Source organism: Podarcis vaucheri (assembly GCF_965113315.1).
Source record: "Podarcis vaucheri genome assembly, chromosome: 9".
Classification (NCBI taxonomy): domain Eukaryota; kingdom Metazoa; phylum Chordata; class Lepidosauria; order Squamata; family Lacertidae; genus Podarcis; species Podarcis vaucheri.
The window spans coordinates 30,135,531-30,156,094 of record NC_138767.1 but is presented as its reverse complement, the minus strand read 5'-3'; the positions used below and the strand labels follow the sequence as shown (position 1 = coordinate 30,156,094).

At 43.8% G+C, this 20,564-nt stretch overlaps 1 protein-coding gene across 1 annotated transcript in view; it reads left to right on the top strand.

The window, feature by feature from the left end:
• The first annotated feature begins 10,502 nt into the window (after positions 1-10,502).
• The window catches only part of TRPC3 (transient receptor potential cation channel subfamily C member 3), a 61,680-nt gene continuing 51,618 nt past the window's right edge, over positions 10,503-20,564 (top strand). Inside the window, exon 1 of the mRNA XM_082237133.1 lies at positions 10,503-11,202. Coding sequence (XP_082093259.1) covers positions 10,952-11,202 — 251 coding nt within the window. The 5' untranslated portion in view covers positions 10,503-10,951. The remainder of the gene's footprint in view (positions 11,203-20,564) is intronic.

The following is a 20,564-nucleotide window of genomic DNA, read 5'->3' as shown; positions in this document are numbered from 1 at the left end:
TTGGGAGAAGGTTTGCAAAAGTACATAAAAACAAGTTTTTTGGGGGGGGGACCTTAAGGGAGGAGGACAAAAACGGTGGCCATAGAATGCTGGCAGGCTGCAGGAGGCAAGGGTTAGGGATAGGAAACTGGCAAGGAGGTAGGAATTGAAGTAGAATAGAATATCCTGGAAGTGGGTGCAATGGGCTGACTGGAATCCTGAAAGGGAACACTCCACAGGTCAACATTTGATTGCAAATCACCCTCTTTCTCTTTTTTAATTACACATTGCCTCGCATATAAAGAGGAGCAGGAGACACAGATCCAGACTTCTATGGGTTAACACCAGAATACACTGGTTGCACCAAAATATGCAGGTTCTAACCCTGACTGTTATCTTTATAGCTCTTTAAGCAGGCTGTAACCGCTAGAGTAGAGGATGTTGCACATGATGGATCACTTGCCTGATGAAGCATGGCATAACCGGGGGTAAACCAAAACCAGCAAGAGAAAAGCTGGAATATTTCCAAACATGCTTAATAGAGTTTAAAACAAACAAATGAATGGAGTCTCTCCTCCCCCCCCCTTTACTGTGGGTTGCCATAGCAAATTACAGGAGATGGATGTGGAGTTTCCCTGCTCTCTTTAGTACAGGTTGCCTTAGCAAATTACAGGTTATCTTGGTGTCAGCCTGAGCAGGCAAATGTTGTGGTCCTTTAAAGTGACATGTTGGTGATTCACCCTGCAATTCGAACAGCAGTAGCTCCAGAATAACATTAGTTTAAGAATTACAGTGAATAGCAAAAGTACAGCTTATCTGAGGGCTCAAAGGGACGGGTGATGTTTATAAATTAGCCCTTCCAGTTTTTAGCAGACTTTGTTGAAATCTTCTTGTGTGAAGTAAGAGCCTTCTTTCGAAACTGTAATATGTATTACTTATTACCATATTGGACTCTCTTTTGCCACTGGTAAGAATACCTTGACCCATTTCAGTCTGGGTTTAGGCTCAGCTAGGGAACTGAATTGGCTTCAGTCCCCCTCATGGATGAGCTTTATAAAAAAAAAGCCGGGGTGTGTGTGACCCAGTTTCTTACGTGATCTTTTGGCGGCTTTTGAAACCATTGACCATGGCATCAACAGGATGTTTTATGGGAATGAATGAATGAATGAATGAATGTTCATGTTGTGTTCTTGTATGAGTTTTTGGTATACAGTGGTACCTTGGGTTAAGAACTTAATTTGTTCTGGAGGTCCGTTCTTAACCTGAAACTGTTCTTAACCTGAAGCACCACTTTAGCTAATGGGACCTCCCGCTGCCGCCATGCTGCTGCCGCGCAGTGTCTGTTCTCATCCTGAAGCAAAGATCTTAACCCGGGGTACTATTTCTGGGTTAGTGGAGTCTGTAACCTGAAGCGTCTGTAACCCGCGGTACCACTGTATATGAGTACTGGTATATAAAAGGAAGGAGACTAGAACTACAGAGCACTGGCTCTATGCTAATAGGATAACTCATTTCATGACTGATTAACATCTACAAGTAGAGTAATCAAGGGCTTAGGCAATATCAACCTGTGTGGTACTTTAGAGATCTGTAGTCAGTGGTCAAAGATGATCCCCCAAAAAGGAACTGCATGTGATCCAGGCAGATCCACAGAATCCTCTTAAACATATAACAGAATAGGTCATGTGGCAAGTTCATTAATAACCTACACCTGAGTTTGTTCATTTTCCCCCTGCAACTACCTAACAACCCACGTTGCTTTTGTGACATGCATTTCTAAGTTGTAAGCCTGACTCTTTTTTTTTTTTAATGAACTGGGAGCTGCTCTGAGTACCTTTTCTTGGCGGAAGAGTTGGGTTAAAATTATATAAATAAGCCCATCTTTTAAAAGTTTTTCTAGAACTACCTCCATGGCCTTCACAGTTCAGGTTCTTAATTGTGCACCTATCTTTGTTAATGTCAGTATTTGAGCCCATAGATGGTTTTGAGCCAGGGTAATGTCAAACTGTGTGCTACCATGACCATAAATATCTGTAGCCAATGGTCAGGGGTGATCCAGCTGCTGGATTACCCACTGGATCTGCAAGCTCCGCTTAAACACGGGACAGGATAGGTTTATAGCAAAGGCTGGGCACCCCATCAAAGTTTTCAATGAAGGCTTGTTCTTGAGTTTAAGCAACACAGGAGCTCATCTCACTCTTGACTCTTGTCAAATTCTCACATTTGTGTCATTTCCACCTTGTTTTCTGGACAGCTCTCACCCCCAGTTAATTAAGCAGGAAAATATGAACTGCCATTTTATACACTTGTCTTCCAAGCGAGCTTCTCAAGCAACGTCATGAAGAATAAATCAGGGTAATTAGCTGAAATGTATTTGCAAAGGTGTCTGGCTGAGTACACACAGTGAGGAAAAAACTCTAATTCTGGTTGTATTTCACAGGAGTTTAAATATTAATGTATATGAGCTTTTAGATTCTAGGGCCTGGTTTTTTATTTCCTGACAATATGTGCATTTAGCACACCATTTTCATGGAGGCTTCTTTGTAATAAAAAGTGAATCTCTGTGGGTGTTGTTTTTTTTTAATCTCCTGCAAGTATTGTAATTACACTTGAGACTGGGGAAAGACAGAGAAAAGAGAAGCCAAAATCATGACAGAGAGAGCACACTTATCCGACAAGAGCTCCCCAGAGACAGTGTCATTTGCAATTAATCCTTTCCATTTCTGTGCATCAGAACAGATGACACAGCACCTTCCCTCACACAAAAAGGTTTGCTACATAGGAATTAGTACCACAGGAGACTGAAAATAGATTTCTCAAAGGCTTATTTGATGGCTCGTGTAAAGTATGACTCTAAGAAGAAAAGAAAAAAGAATTCTCCAGTCCGATGGCCAATGACTTAATTTGTGAAGATAATGGTTCTGCGGTTGGACATTTCATAAGAAATATTGCATTGGATAGGTGATAAATTACTTGTGAATGATATTAACTCCATGCTTAATTTCTGAAAGCTTCTGAGTGCAGCCAGGATTTTCCCCTCACATAACATGTGATTGTGAACCTTTCAGTAATGCCAGACTTTTCTGTTTGCATCAGCTACTGAGAGAATGCACTGTAGCCAATATTAGAGTTGAGTCAAAAGGGGGGAATTTTTTTGGCATGCATTTCTGGCAGCATTACAAAGCATGCTCCTCTGAGCCATTTTTCAGGGCGCTGCATCAAAAGAATGCAAAGGTGTTTGGCTATTAAGAATTAAGGCAATGTTTTCTGAAGGCTGCTTTGTTTGCTGTCAGTGATGTCAGCACGTAGCCCTACATATCTGTTGTGACACCATTTGGTTCACTGTGGGATCCCTTATTGGTTGGGATCGCCCATGTAACTATTTCCAATAAGGAGACACAGTAGAAAGTAAACGGATGAAAAGACTACAAAGTATATTGGGAAAACAATGGCAGAGAATGGGCAGAGAATAGCACGGCATATTGCCCTTGCTAAAGCACTATTTTTGCCATGAAACAAATAAAAGGATGAATTATCCCCATTATGAATATTCCACATAATCCAAAGCAATGCACCATTATCATTTCTAGGTGGATTATTTTGGAAGGAGATGATAGTTTTATGAACTCTTGTCAGATTAGGTTTGATGTGTATATTTATAACTTATATGGGCCCTTGAAATAGGTAAGAAATGAAACTGAATCAATGTGTGTCAAAATCTTTACAGCAGACTCTAACTCCTAATTATTCGAACATTTACGATGGTCAGAGTCTTCTAAATGATTAACTGTGTCTAATTTGATCTGAGTAGAGCTACTTCTTTTGGGAAAACCTGTAGTGGCCAATTTGCAAGCAGCTCATTTACTGAGGTACCAACCAGGAAATCACCTTTATTTCATAAAGTAGATTAAAACAATCCCCATTTTAATTTTTAACCTGTGTTAGAAAATCAGTAAGAGATTGTGCTCTCTTTCCCCGCCACTCCCACTATATTTATCACATTAACTCCTATAATTTGTGGCTATTTGTGACAATATGTCACAATGTATGATGTGTATTATTCATCTTAATTTTCACTGGCTAACGCCCAATTTCTTAAAGCATTCACTGTATTGCAGGCAATGTGCATGCCTAAGTTAAAACATATAATGATAGCAATTTGTACATAGCTAAAACAAAATACTGATCATTATGAAGAGAGAACACTGTGTTTTGATTTTCCTTGCATAATGAGCAGTCTTTAATTACTGTTATTAATTTATTGTCACCACTGTATCCATTCCGTTGTGCATCTCTCTCTAACTCTATGTCTGACTTCCCAATTACGGTGTGATTAAACTTTCTGCAAATTTATTTGGGCTGAGTTGTTTGCTGTGGAGGAAAATCATTACTAATTGGCTAAAGCTTTATATGCTTTGCAACATTCCTCATTTATTCATCATGACTTTGAATTTAATTTGTAACTTAAGGGTCTCTGGTTTTCAGAACGGCTGAGTGAACAGTCAGCCCTACCATTAGGCAGAGTGAGGCAATTACCGCAAATGCTTGGTGGGGGGCAGCGGAAGCTGTTGCTCCTTCTGAGCAACCCCTAACCATTTCCTGCTGTTAGGTATCAAAACTAAGTGTCTGCAGGCCTCTCATATGCCCCTTAAATCAGCCCACTGTCCTCAGATGCATTGTAAGACACTATCCCAATGCCACTGTTGACATAGTGCCATCATACAATTAAAGCACTATTATATCACCTTAATAGTCATGGCTTCCCCCCAAAGAATCTTGGCATCTGCAGTTTTTTAAACACTTCGAGAGATATTAGAAGACCCACATTTCCCTCAAATAGCTACAATTCCAAAAATTCCCTAGGAAAAAGGTTTGATTGTTAAGCTACTCAGATTGTCACTATGAAGGGAATATGGTTCTCCGAACAACTCTCAGCACCCTTAACAAATTACGGTTCCTATGATTCTTTGGCGAAAGCCATGATGGTTAAAGTGGTATCATAGCGATTTAAAACTTATGGTGCAGGTATGACCCGATTCAACCACCAATCTAGTCAGCTTCTGTGAACTGAATGGGGAGAGGTGCAGCTTCTCGTTTGCCTCAAGCAACAAAGTTCCTTGGACCAGCCCTACCTGAATGCCTCATGCCATAGGCAACATGAAATTCATATTTCAGCTGAAATGGTATATAGTTCTTTCAATTGCTGAATTGCTTATAGAAACTGAAAAAGGAAATAGATAGATAAAACTGAGATCCTTGTTTTTGACCAGAATTCCAGCAAAGTTGCTATTGCTTTATCTTCAGCAGCCTCACTCCATTTCAGGGTTGTCATTTGTCAGATAAGTTGCCTCAGTAGGAAATGTCAGTGTGACTGACTATACTTCTCTTAGTTTAAGGGGGAGAACAATTCCACCAGAAGTGGTGGTTTTCTATAAACAACCTCTTTTTTGTTAATCCAGTTTTACCAAACTATACTTGTTTCTGATACAGCTGCTTTGCTGATAAGAGAGAGAGATTCTTTTAAAACTGCTGTTCCTGCTGAGACATAAATTACTCATGGCTTAAAACCTACCCAAAATAAGTATGCCTGTTGAAAGATTACTCTAACAGCAGCTTTGGCAATTAAGTCTATCAGGCCCCATTATTTATGCCAACTATCTCATTTGTTATTACTCAGGGAATTCTGTACAGCAACATCTGTCTTTCTTATCTAAGCAATGATCAGGTGAACAAGATGTTGCTCAGCTGAAAAGAAAACCCATAGACTGTTTTTTGTATATTATCTTTATATTTCTGAAAAGTGCCATCTTGATAGTACAGGATGGAATATGTAGAACCCAAGTATTCCTGAGGCATTGTTTTCATAGCATACAATACTTAGCAGTTTCTGGAAAAGTTGGCTACAACAAAGTGGGTACCTGTCATTGTGACACTGCATAACCACCATGGCAGAATCATTTCTCTGAAGTCCTTAAAAAGCCAGCAGAAAAACAATAACTGGCCTAGCCCATGGTTGACCTGATGGCCACTCAGATATCACAGTGGGGATATGGGAGGTATAAAGAAGAAAGATTCATGCTCCTACGTATCCTAGCACTAATCCCTTGAGCTGTCTGTTCATCCAGCCTATTGTACTTTTTCTTAGCACATTTCACATTGTGCAGATTGGAAGCACATCTTCAAACTCATCCAGGATATTGCTTGTAAAAAATGTTCTGTAAACACTGGCTACAAAATGCTGGATATTTCCGGAGCTGACTTGGTGCCAAGAGTTAGAGTTATGCAGTGAACCAATTCGGTGGGTTTGGGGGAGCACTGAAAGTTGGAAGTACTCTGTAAAATCCAAATCATACTCACTCAGAAGTAAGTTTCACTAACTCTAGTAGGATTTAGTTCCAAGTAAGTGCATATACTATTCTAGTTTTAAGCAGTTGTTTTGAAGGATAAGTTCAGATTTTTCTCCTCTGGTATTTGAAACAGGGAAGTAGAACATAGAAAAAGTAAAATTAATGTATAAGCAAAGTGGAGTATGGCGAGGACTAATAATTATTTTATCATCTTTAGCATCCTGTTCTAGATTTGTGGATCTAGTCTGCACTGCTGGTATATTCTAAGGTACTACCAATTACACACCTCTTAAAAGCACACTGAGAATGATTTGCCAGATGATCTGGGATATTTTTTCCCCTGTTCCTTGGTTGTTTTTGTCCTTTTGCGGAATGACAATTTTATTCTGGCTTTAGAATGCTGTTCCCCCATTTCAGATATGTCCTGGACTGCAGTTCAAATGTTTTGTGCTAATGCAAGGGATTGGAAGCCAAAGGAAAGACCAAGTCAAGGCTCATCAACATGGACTGCTGAGTAAACACAGACCCAAACCTCTGCTTCCCTTTTGTCCTTTGCATGCTGATTGCAGCATCTGGGCTTGACAAGGCATGTGACCCCCACCTGTTCTAAGCCTACTTCAGCTGAGACATCAAATACCTCCTCCCAGCACTAGGGAGCCCTATCTAGCAAACTAGGGAGCTGGGCTGTGGGCCCTTATCTGCCTCAGCCTCTTAGAGCACCTCTCCTGCTGCTCCCTATGCCTCAGAGCCTGCCATGTTCATGGAGACAGGGACTCCTCGGGCTCTGGAGATGGGTCCTGCAGCTCTAGTTCTGTGTACTGACCCCATCTTGTCATCATCCTATGTTACTGTAAGTGCTTCCTACACCAATCTCTCCGTCCCCATCCCCAGCTTGCATAGGTGTGTCCCAGTCCTAGCTACACCCCTCAACACTGTTCTGCCAGTTCATGACAGATGTCATGTATGATGTCCATTTGACCTCATTATACCCACAGGATGGAGCTTCACTCAACACTGGTCTACTCTGACTGACAGTGGCTCTCCAGGGTTTCATACAGGGGTGTCTTCCAGAGCTACCTGCAGATGCCGGGGAGTAAACCTGGGGCTTTTTGCATGGAAAATATTTTCACTGCTACTGAACTTATCACCTTTCCCCTTTCACCACCTTGCTAGTATGCTGACATTCTGAACATTTATGCAAGTATTAACAGCCAGATATACGAGAATATGTGTTTTGGAGCCAGAACTTCAGTCTGTTGTTTAATGATGTATCGGGTCATCAGATCCCATGGAAGTAAGCAATTCATTTGCTTACTCATTCTCATATTATGAATAATTATTGAAAAACAAGCACATATAATTGTTCTCTCTGTCAGTTGTTGGAGATTGTGTGCTCTTCCGTCTCAGGAAGTGGACCCTTTGGATTCCCAAGCGTGACCATAAGGCTGTGATTTGCTTGGAAAAAGAGACTAGGAACCACTGCATCAAGGAAAGCCATACAGTATAGTACAGTAATGTGAACTTTGGGGGCTAACTACATGAAGGAATGAACCAGAAGGCTGTGTATGCATTTGTTATGGGTTCTGTGATCAACTATAACAAGATGTAAATACAATATATATCTTTTTGAAATCAGTTGGGGATTCAGCAAGAGATTTGCCTTTAGTCAGCCCTCCACTGCCTTCAGGAGGACTGTAGCAGTGAGCATTGGGAACAATGGCAGATGAAAACATTCAGTTCTTGTTACAATTACAAGAATTTTTTGCTCATAATCTTGTACAATACAGCACAATGAGCTTTTCAAACAGGAGGAAGATGACTATTGTATTATCATGGTTTTCAGCTTTACCCTTTCAATTTTCCATAGTTTATAAATGTAGTCTTTGGTTGTAATTTTGTCAAAGACAAGTAAATATGCAGGGGAACCCAATATTACTTATTATAACATTAAGTAATAAAATACAGAGCAGTTCAAACGCCCCCTGTGACAAGCTGGTGTGTGTGTGAGGGAGAGAGAGAGAAATTCACTGGAAATGTCTATCTGGGTTGGTAGCAGGCTGGTGGGTTCTTCACCACCAGAGGCCCACCGGAGGGTGGGATGAGCTGTCTGAGGATCCACAAGCTCCCTAGCTGTTCTCATTGCATCACATTTCGGCATTGAGCCTAATCTGGACCCAATCACTGTGCCAACATGGAGCTGCCATAGAGATCAGACCTGATAGTCCTCCGCCCACTGCCCCATCCTGCCACAGTCACTATGAGCAGCCAAGTTGCGGATGCAGTGGTGGCGCTGCTGCTCCACAAAGTGAAGGGATTTGGACTATTCCATGAGTGGAAACTTTGAAGATTCTGTTTTGAATAATTTGTGATATCCATATACATAATTATACATATACACCCCTATATACCCACTTTTTTCTCCAAGGAACTCAAGGTGACATGCTGCTCCCCCCCCCCATTCCACCCCCACAACCACTCTGTGAGGTAGGTTGGGCTGGAACAGGCTTCCTCAACCTCGGCCCTCCAGATGTTTTTGGCCTACAACTCCCATGATCCTTAGCTAGCAGGACCAGTGGTCAGGGATGATGGGAATTGTAGTCTCAAAACATCTGGAGGGCCAAGGTTAAGGAAGCCTGGGCTGGGAGGCAGTGACTGGCCCAAAGTCACCTAATGAGCTTCATGGACAAGGGGAGAGCTGACCCTTAGTCTCCCAGGTCCTTGTCTGAACCTCAAACCATTGCACAACACTGGCCCACTCATGCTCTTTCTTTCTCTCTGGTTAGAACCGCATTTTCCCACTTTCTGTCTTACGTTTCTAATGTTCTCATGAGCACCCGCTTAAAATACAGACTCGGAGATCCTTTTAACGACAAGCCTGAGAGATTTCTTGTGAATCACACTTAAATTAGCCATTACGCACAAAAGCCATTATTATTATTGCCTTCTACACACTGTGTAAACAGTAAAAACAACAGGGATATGGCCCCTTAAAGACTAACACAGATTATGGCATAAGATTTTGTAGATTAGAGTGCACTTCACTCAGATGTATGAAATGTTACACTAAATTGGTCATGGGGATAAGATGGAGATAGCAGCCAGGTTTCCACAACACGCAATGAGGATTCGTGAGTGTTATACAACATTAACGTAAGTGTTAGATGCAGGTTTTTGATGAGTGGTTGCATTCTACCGAACCCTACTGGAATCTTGTATGTATGCCAATAAAGGTTTGAGATAGATATATCCGTATCTATGAGAGTTGCGGAAGGGAGGAACTGTAAGCAATAACTTAGAAGGGAAATGCAATGCAAAAAGTACACATTGTGACTACTATAACATTGAAGCTAAAATGTATGTACAATAATTACAATGGATATTCACTAAGGTATATTGACACCCCAGCATTGGTAAGCTAATTCACACATGCTGTGGAATAAAACAAAACACAATTATTGCTATTCTGGCCAAAAATGATGGAATGAACTTCTCAGTGCTTTTTTTCCTGGAGGGACGCATTTTGTAAATCTTTGTACTTTTATCCATTTACTGTATTTTTCCCGATTTAAACTATAAAATGGTGATTTTCCTGAGTCAAAACGAGAGTACCCAGAATTTTTTTAATTTTTTTTTTTAGGAAAAAGCACTGGAACTTCTTCAGTTCCAGTTTCATGCTGACGTTTCCCTTTGAAGCTCCTTTGTTAAGAATGGTCATCTATGATCAGCAGTAGCGCACTGCTGTGGGGAGACTAAAATGATATCCCACTTTATTTTTATATTTTTGAATACTGCCATTTCTGAGGTCAGATTTCTGCCCACATATTCTTCCGTCCCGAGCAGAATGCAAGACCTTGCTGTTGGCAGCAGATGACGGCGTATTTATATCGCCCTGGAAGTTGGCATCCTCGATAAGCACGCGGGTGATCTGTTCCCATTAACACTCATTAAAGCCTCGGAGTGAGTTTTGCTCCACTTGGAGGAGAGCACTTAACCTAGAGCAGCCGAGATGCACCTGCAGTTGCATCTCTTAGAGCAGCGCCCTGTGGATCTCAAACGCCCTAGCATCAACTGGGGGCGAGAAATGTGCTCCCCCTCCTCCTTTTTGGCCTGTCAACAAAGTGGCTACAATTCTTCTCCTCCTTTCCCCCTTCCCTCCTCCCTCTGCTTTGCTTGCTAAAGGACTGATGCTCTCAGATGGTTGCTGACTTGCCTCCCTCCCTCCGTCCCTCCCTCCTTGCCTGCCTGCCTGAGTAATGAGCCTGTCCTAGCACGAGATAATGAAAAGGAGAGAGGAGGCAGAGCGGCCGGCCGGCTTCCGCCGCTTGGAGTGCCTTCCCTTCCCTCGGTCCACGCTCAGATGCTTGCCTCTTCGACTAGCAGCAGCAGCAGCAGCATCCAGGGCAGCCGCCTGGCGAGGGAAGGCGGGAGGGAGCCTCTCGCCTTGATTGGCGAAGAGCTCCGCCGCCCCTTCGAGCTGCGCGGGTGTTCCCTGGCTGGCCAGCGCTTGCCTGCCGCCCGCCCTCTTCCTTTGCCCGGCACCAGCCAGTAAGTAGCTCCCGAAAGGGCGGGCGGGCGGCGGCGACGCCTGCAGAGCAGCATCGCGGCGGCCGCGGGTCCACGCCAGCATGTCCAGCAAGGGCAAGAGGACCAAGGAGCAGGGCAGCCGAGTGACCTTCCCCCTCCAGCAGCAGCAGCAGCAGCAAGCAGGCGACGACGGGGAGGACGAGGGGGCGCCCGAAGCGGAGCAGCAGCGCTCCAGCCGGGGCTGGAGGGGAGTCAATGGGGGGCTGGAGCCCCTCCAGCAGCAGCAGCAGGCGGTGAAAACCCACCGGGAAACCTACGGCTGCTACCCGCCCTCGCCGATGCTGGGCAGCATGTAAGTCCGACGCCCCCCCCCCCCCAGCTACCCTAGCCGTCCTCCCCGTGGGTTAGGTCAACGAGGGATTCGGGGGCGGGGAGCGCCCCCAGTTATGGGCGGGAAGGGATCCGCGGTTGATCTCCGTCGGAGGCTTGGGGATCAAAGTATTGGGATTTCTCTACCTCTGGCTCCTGGGCAACAAAGCGACCCGGATCAGCTTTCCTGGGTTTATGAGAGCGAGGGGCTCTTCCTCCTACTCCCGAGGAGACGGTGGCAAGGCAACAGGACCAGGAACTGTTGACTGCCGTCGAGGGAGGATCTGGTTAAAGGGGATCACATTTGGTTGGGCTCCAGGTCGAAAAGCTTAAAAGGCTAGCAGCGGAGAGAGAAAATAAGGCTGCCAAGAGTTATCTCATCATAAGACTGGGCAGGGTGTTTTTACATGGGGGCTCCATGTTGTAAATGGGTTATCACAATGGAGTCATTGAATTTGACAACAGGTGTTTTTTAAAAATAATAGTAATAATAATTGAATTTCCCTAGAAAGGGTAAATCCACATTAAATGGGGGTGAGGATATGGGCTGGCATTTTGGCACCAATTATTTGCATAGATGCTGCAAAAAGTGATGCCATAATAAATACCTGTCTGAGTTGGAAAGTGAACTATTTTATTCAACAAGAAAGGATAGACATCAGGTGTGGGTGGGTGCAGGAATTCCTGCCTGCCATAGTTGTTAGTTGCTACTACTGTTTGTTGGGATTCTGTGTTCTCTGCATTCTGGAGTGTAGTCCTGATCCACTCCACTGATTGCTCTTGCAGTTTGCATTTGGAGTCGGACTGAGTGTGTCTGTACCTGCAGCACTCTGGTTCCAGTCCACTTTTGTCCCCGAAAATGAATCTTTCTGCATTTCCCGTCAATATGCACTTTTTTTCTTTACAGAATTGCTGACTCCATTTTAAAGGTATCACCCAGAGCAAAAACTAACTTGCTCAAGAATTCGCTTGTATGAGAGGCAGCGGCGGCTACCAACATGGATGGCTTTGAAAGAGAAATTCTTGGAGGATAATTCTGTCCTTCACAACTAGCCATGGTGGCTGTACAGCTGCCTCCTTGTTCAGAGATAGGATGCTTCTGAATAGTAGTAGCTGGAAATTGCAGGAGGAGAGATTGCAGTTGTTCTCAGGTCCCACTTGCAGGCCTCCTATGAACATGTGGTTGGTCACTATGAGAATAGGAAGCTGTACTAGATGAGTCGCTGGCCTGATCTAGTAGGACCATTCTTTACGTTAAGTCATCTTATTCCTACCCCCCAATTTGCTGCAATTTGCTAAGGGGGGAGGTGGAACACGTGTGTGGAAGGAGAACCTTGAGAGAGACCATGGAAGTCTCTGTGCTTCGTTTCTTCTGAAAGAATTTAGAAGGTGAAATGAGCAAAAGCTGCTCCTTGCACGGGTTCAAATTCACCGTACAGCGACGGGGAGGTGACCTTTGTGAAGGAGAAAGGGAGGGACAATTGCCAAGAATAAGGAAGAGTCTCAAGATCTGGGGCACTTTCAGATAAGCTGTCCCCAACCAGTCAAAGAACTTTCTAAAAGGGTGGGTTATAAAGTTGTAAAAAAAATAAATGCAATGAAGTGGGTGCTTGGTTGGAGAGCCAGTGTGGTGTAGTGTTAAGAGTGGAGTGGTAGACTCGTAATCTGGTGAACTGGGTTCACGTCCCCGCTCCTCCGCATGCAGCTGCTGGGTGACCTTGGGCTAGTCACACTTCTTTGAAGTCTCTCAGCCTCACTCACCTCACAGAGTGTTTGTTGTGGGGGAGGAAGGGAAAGGAGAATGTTAGCTGCTTTGAGACTCCTTCGGGTAGTGATAAAGCGGGATATCAACTCCAAACTACTCCTCCTCTTCTTCTTGGTTTGCAAGGGTGATTGTAACTATGGCAGCTAATTTAGCACCATGGTCATTGCCCCCTGCCCATGGATTTTGCTAGTCATTCTGGATTCCCCAGGCATTTACATGGGGGGAGCACACTCTCTGTATGTACTGAGGGTATATAACAGGACCGGCCATACCATTAGGCAGAGTGAGATGGCTGCCTCAGGTGGCAGATGCTTAGGGCTGTGGGGCGGATGAAGCTGTGTGTGTGCTGTGCAATTTGGCGGGCACCTGCCAAACTTGCCTGCTGCCCTTGGGTGTGGTGGAAGATGCTGTCCCATTGCCTGTGTTGATATAAGATGCAATTGCCAGTCCAGTTGGCTTCTGAACAAGGAATGATTTATCCTAGTTTAGCTTTTATTTTAACAATATTGATATTTATACTTATAGTTGTTATTGTTTTAAGCTGCTTTAGGCACACTTTGCCTGGAAAGCAACATATAAATATTTTTAAATACAGTGGTACCTTGGGTTAAGTACTTAATTCGTTCCGGAGGTCCATTCTTAACCTGAAACTATTCTTAACCTGAAGCACCACTTTAGCTAATGGGGCCTCCTGCTGCCGCCGCGCCGCCGGAGCACGATTTCTGTTCTCATCCTGAAGCAAAGTTCTTAACCTAAAGCACTATTTCTGGGTTAGCAGAGTTTGTAACCTGAAGCGTATGTAACCTGAAGCGTATGTATCCCAAGGACAAGGGCACCATCTTGACCTTTGTCCCAGGCAGCAAAATGGCTTGTGCGGCCTCCGTTTCTTATGCCCTGCTTGAGAACTCACATAATGTACAAATGTTGTATCTGCAAATATTGCTGGACCGGCCAAAGGAACGAACGACGAGCTCTGTGACGAACGACGAGTAGGACAACTGAGAAATGGAGCTCTAAACAGGAGCCAAGATTTACGGAGTGCAGTGGTTAGTACAGACTAGTCACCTTCTTGTGTGATTTCCTGTCTCTTAATGTTGCATAGTGAAAAATTGCAGGTCTGGATGCACACCCACGGAATATAGATGTCAGGGACTGGAAAGTGAAGGATACAGCTGAGAAAATGGCTCAGGCAGAAAAGATGCTGGAATAATTGTAAATGGGATCATTTCTGTTAGTGCTTGAGAGTTGACATGCGAGGTTAGAAAATGTCTCTTGGTGGAATGAAAAATGGATTTCTGTTTCACCAGAGCTAATGTGGAGCTGGAAAAATATTGAGGTCAGAGATGGTTGGCATGCAGTAAGCACAGGTGCCAAGCTTAATTTGAGCCAGGGCTCAGTGAAGCCTGGAAAATGTGAAATAACAATTGAGAGTTCCTCAATAATTGAAAAAGGACACAGTGCCTTTCCCCTCACTACCGTGCAACCACAACTGGTTACCACAGACCTTGGATTTTATTTCAAGCCAGAGAAAGTGGATTCTGGGCAGGTGGTCTTCAGGAACTAGCCACTGATAGATGCATGTTCTCTTATTTGAATGTACTATGTAGAAGTCTTGACAGTCCGACTCACAGACGACCAAGAGTCTTGTGGCGTCTTAACAACCAACAACTAACTAATACATTGTGGCATAAGCTTTAGTCGACTACAGTCCACTTTATCATAGAATCATAGAACTGTAGAGTTGGAAGGACCCAGAGGATCATCTAGTCCAACCCACTGAAATGGAGGAATCTCAGCCAAAGCATCCATGACAAGTAACCATCCAACTTTTGTTTACAAACCGCCAAAGAAGGAGAGACCAGCTCTTACTGTCAGAAGCTTCTTCCTGATGTTTAGTTGGAATCTCCTTTCTTGTAACTTGAATCCATTAGTTTGTGTCTTACTCTCTGGAGCAGAAGAAAACAAGCTTGCTCCGTCTTTCATGTGATATCCCATTAGATATTTGAATATGGCTATCATATCTCTTCAGTTTCCTTTTATCCAAGCTAAACATACCCAACTCCATCAACCATTCCTCATGAGGCTTGATTTCCAGACCCTGATTTTGGTCACCCTCCTCTGCACATGTTCCAGCTTGTTAGTATCCTTAAATTGTGGCACCCAGAACTGGACACAGTATTCCAGGTGTGGTCCGACCAAGGCGGAATAGAGCTGGACTATTACTTCCCTTGATCTGGACATAATACTTCTGTTGATGCAGCCTAGAATAGCGTTAGCTTTTTTTGCTGCTTCACTTCACTGTTGACTCATGTTAAGCTTGATGTATGAAGTGTTATCCTGATTTCTAGATATATATGGAAGAGGCAGGATTGTCAACAGTGTGGTCGGAGGAAGAGTGAAATGCAGACAGTACATAGGGAGATAAACTTAACATAGGCTGATAGTATAATTACAGTGGTACCTCGGGTTAAGAATTTAATTCGTTCCAGAGGTCCGTTCTTAACCTGAAACTGTTCTTAACCTGAAGTACCGCTTTAGCTAATGGGGCCTCCTGCTGCTGCTGCGCCGCCGGAGCATGATTTCTGTTCTCATTCTGAAGCAAAGTTCTTAACCCGAGGTTCTATATCTGGGTTAGCGGAGTCTGTAACCTGAAGCGTATGTAACCCGAAGCGTATGTAACCCGAGGTACCACTGTATTAACACCTGTATTTTCTGCAAGTCATTTCCTTCTGACCTCACAGACCTAATTGCATACATCTGATGAAGCTAACTGTAATTCACAAAAGGCTATACCCTAGCTACTTTGTTAGTTTTTAGGTGCCACAAGACTCTTTGCTGTCTTGCTGCAACAGAGGAAATTTACAAAACAGTTGCTTATAACCCTGCTGGAAATTGTTACAATGGAAGTCCTATTCATGTCTACCCAGAAGTAAATTTTTGACTTCCTAAATAACTGTGCAGCAAAAGTTTATGGTAGCCCTTTTCCTTTTTCAGATTGTCTTGATATCCTGAGCAGAAGACAAAAGGCAGAATTTAGAAAAGGCCATGCATAAATTCTTAAACCCCACAGCCCACCAACCCCCATGGAGCATGGGGGAAGCACATAGCTCAGTGGTAGAACAGCTGCTTGGCATGTGTATGTTTCTCATACCCCAGCATCTCCAAATAGGGCTGGAAGAAACTCCTCCTTGAATCCCTGAAAAGCTGGTGCAAGTCAGTGCAGCCAATACTAAGCTACATGGAACAACAAGTCGGTTCCTATGTTCCTATTGGAAGAAATATTCTTCAGCACCCCCTGGTGTCTGTCCTTCACAGTCTCACAAAGCCATAGCACTCCCTACAAAGTTGCTGCTGAGCTACTTTCCTGCCTTTAAAAAAAAAGCACAACAACATTTCCCTCCCAGAAGTCGGTCATAGAATTGGGAACATTCTGGGCAGTTTCTGTTGGGTACAGAAGCTTAGCAATCACTGACCTCTTTACAAAACCTAAAACATTCCTTTCCCTCTCTCTGATTTCATGCATTCTCAAGAAAGCTTTTATTAATATTTGCATTAAATAGATATAAAATCCTAATAGAAAGGAACATTTTAAATGTCCAAGCGAGAAGAGTTTATGAAAATGTGAGACAGCGGCTCAGTCTAGCATGCTTTAATATCCTGCTGAATACATTTAATTGACATTGAAAGCATTTGTTTAATAGACCCAGATGAGTCAGGGGTGTTTTTCTCAGACCACTAGAATAGCTGCTGAGAAGCTCCACTTCCTGTGTCAGTTCAGGTCTTGCAGCCGTTCTGTTCTGCTGCCAGTAAAAAAATAAATTACCTTTCCTCCGAACTTTTTTTTGTATTTTCACATGGCCAAACAAATTTGTCAAAGTGAAGAATGTCACATTGGGAAAACAAAAGAGATGGAGGACACTTAAAAGAAGATTCTAATTTGGAAGTTTTTGCTATCGTCTGGAGCTTATTTTTAAGTGGTAGTCTCTGTATGGTCTTTACTAAATGTACAAACAGGGAAGGATGGCTTTCATATTTTTTTATTTAGACTTCTGGCCTATCTTGTACAAAGTATCCCCAAGGGACTCACAGTATAAAGGCCTTTCTATGTTTTGTTTTCCTGGGGACACGGGTGGCGCTGTGGGTAAAACCTCAGTGCCTAGGACTTGCTGATCGTATGGTCGGCGGTTCGAATCCCCGCGGTGGGGTGAGCTCCCGTCATTCGGTCCCAGCTCCTGCCCACCTAGCAGTTTAAAAGCACTCTTAAGTGCAAGTAGATAAATAGGTACCGCTTTATAGCAGGAAGGTAAACGGCGTTTCCGTGTGCTGCGCTAGGGCTGGCTCGCCAGCTGCAGCTTCGTCACGCTGGCCACGTGACCCGGAAGTGTCTTCGGACGGCGCCGGCTCACGGCCTCTAGAGCGAGATGAGCACGCAACCCTAGAGTCGGACACGACTGGCCCGCACAGGCAGGGGTACCTTTACCTTTTTATGTTTTGTTTAGGGGGAGTCCTTTGCCAGAACATTCTAGCAGTGCCTCTGTGAAGCACTATGTTTGTGGTATCATAGAACTTGGGAAGTCAGACCAACGGTCCATGATCTGGGATGGCTCAGTTGGTAGAGCATGAGACTCTTAACCTCAGGGTTATGGTTTGAACCCCATTCTGTCATGAATTTCACTGGTAACCTTGGGCCAGCCACAGTCTCCTAGCCTACCTCACAGGGTTGTTGTAGGGATTAACTGAGGACGGGGTGAACCATGTACACTTTATGAAAAGGTGGGATATAAATGCAATAAATAAGCTCTTCCACGTACCTGCTCAAGAAAGCTGGCGGGGCCAGGCAGACGGAGATGTCATCTGCCAATCTGGCATCCAGAAATCTCCATGTGGTGGCAACTGGACGCGTGCCAGTCACAGAAAATGAATTTCTAACACTGTTTAGAGCAACACTACTTTCTGCTAGCACTATTAGAATGCACCCAACAGTAAGCCATGAAATGTACTTGGTGTTGGGGTTTTTTTTGGTTGTTTTTTGCCCTTGTACTATTTTATTTTATTGCAGATGTAAGTGTGTTATGTTATGATAGATTTTCCAGACTATCCCTGTAGAATTACAGGAAGAAAGTATGGACGGCCTACCATAGCAATTCCAGTTCTCCAACAATTAGTGTATGGAGATACCATAAGTGAAATAAGACATGAGATGGCAAAAGAGGGGAAATGGAAGTAAAGAAAGAAGCATATTCATTTCTAACTCCTCATCTATCAGCATAAAAGGAGCAGTGCAAGGTTTCCTACTAACCACATTCCCATTTATATCCCCCTCCCTAATTCCAACTGTTGTTTGCTCTTGTTCCTTTCCCATAATGGCTTATTCTCTCAAACACCCACTGCAACCACTTCCTGTGCCCTGCCGTTTCATACCCAGGGGAGATAAAGATTATGATTAAATGTATGCCAGCAATTCATTTTCTTTTCCTGTTTGTGGAGCAATAATACATTTCTTCCCAATGGTTTTTTAAAAAAGCAATAAAATGCCTTGAGTTAGAATAAATTTTTGCCTCAGAGAATTATCTTTTCTGTTTATGGTGGGACATAGCCTGCTTTCACTTTTCAGTATTTTAGTCTTCGGGGATAACTCTGTTTCAATGTACACTTTATGAAAAGCTTCTGTTAGGAGATCTTTGTTTTGAGTTATAAAATACAGTGTTTCTAAAGAGGCAATTAATTAAACTGAGGCTGGCGGCAAACCCAGAATATAAAATTAGGTGGGGGTTTTTTGGGTGGTGGACATCACTGTGCACCTCCTTAAGTCAAGAAAGAAAGCTGTTTGAATCTCCCCAATTATAACTTAAAATTGATTCATACAAGCAGTTCTGATTCCACCCCATGCTCCATCATAATTAACGTACTGTGCAGTGGAATCCACAAGAAATATGGAGCCCAATTTTAAGCGTGTTTTGTTGTTGTTTAGTCATTTCCGACTCTTTGTGACCCCATGGACCAGAGCACGCCAGGCACTCCTGTCTTCCACTGCCTCCCACAGCTTGGTCAAACTCATGCTGGTAGCTTCGAGAACACTGTCCAACCATCTTGTCCTCTGTCGTCCCCTTCTCCTTGTGCCCTCAATCTTTCCCAACATCAGGGTCTTTTCCAGGGAGTCTTCTCTTCTCATGAGGTGGCCAAAGTATTGGAGCCTCAGCTTCAGGATCTGTCCTTCCAGTGAGCACTCAGGGCTGATTTCCTTCAGAATGGATAGGTTTGATCTTCTTGCAGTCCATGGGACTCTCCAGCACCATAATTCAAAAGCATCAATTCTTCGGTGATCAGCCTTCTTTATGGTCCAGCTCTCACTTCCATAGATTACTACTGGGCAAACCATAGCTTTAACCATACGGACCTTTGTTGGCAAGGTGATATCTCTGCTTTTTAAGAAGCTGTCTAGGTTTGTCATTGCTTTTCTCCCAAGAAGCAGGTGTCTTTTAATTTCGTGACTGCTGTCACCATCTGCAGTGATCATGGAACCCAAGAAAGTAAAATCTCTCACTGCCTCCATTTCTTCCCCTTCTATTTGCCAGGAGGTGATTGGACCAGTGGCCATGATCTTAGTTTTTTGGATGTTTAGCTTCAGAACATATTTTGCACTCTCCTCTTCCCTACATAGGTAAAGGTAAAGGGGACCCCTGACCATTAGGTCCAGTCGTGGCTGACTCTGGGGTTGTGGCGCTCATCTCGCTTTATTGGCTGAGAGAGCCGGCGTACAGCTTCCGGGTCATGTGGCCAGCATGAATAAGCTGCTTCTGGCGAACCAGAGCAGCACACGGAAATGCCGTTTACCTTCGCTCTGGAGCGATACCTATTTATCTACTTGCACTTTGATGTGCTTTTGAACTGCTAGGTTGGTAGGAGCAGGGACCGAGCAATGGGAGCTCACCCCATCGCGGGGATTTGAACCATCAACCTTCTGATTGGCAAGTCCTAGGCTCTGTGGTTTAACCCACAGCACCACCTGCATACAGGGAAGTAAATCCCCTGTATGTAGTTCATGCAGCTCCCAGTGAGTTTAGGTAACAGAAAAATAAAATTATTATTTAAATAAAGCCCTAGCCTCATTCATACATGCACAGATCTTTACATTGGTCTCTGAAACCTGGTATGGCAGCTCTTCACGTTGGTCTTTGTACCACATTGGTACAGCATAAGAAGGTGCCTTATACCAATTAGCATCATTTGTCCATCCAGCCCAGTTTTGTCCACTCTGGCAGTGGCTCTTCGGGTCACAAACACCTGATCATGTTAGCTGGGAATGTGAAGGGTTGAGCCTGGGACCTTCTGAGTGCAGTACATGTGCTATACAACAGAGCTGTGGTCCATCTTCTCTGTATTTGGCTGATTTATAACCCTGGGCCCTGCATATCCTCTCCATATGGTTATGGCTCGTTCTCTGTAACAACAACAACAACTGAAGCCACAAATACCTTGGACAATGGCACCGCTACAGAACCTAGAGTTCAGACCGGCTCAGCATGAGCATCATGGGATGCTACAAGTTCTGTGGAGTTAGCAGGAAAGTGTGTGCATAG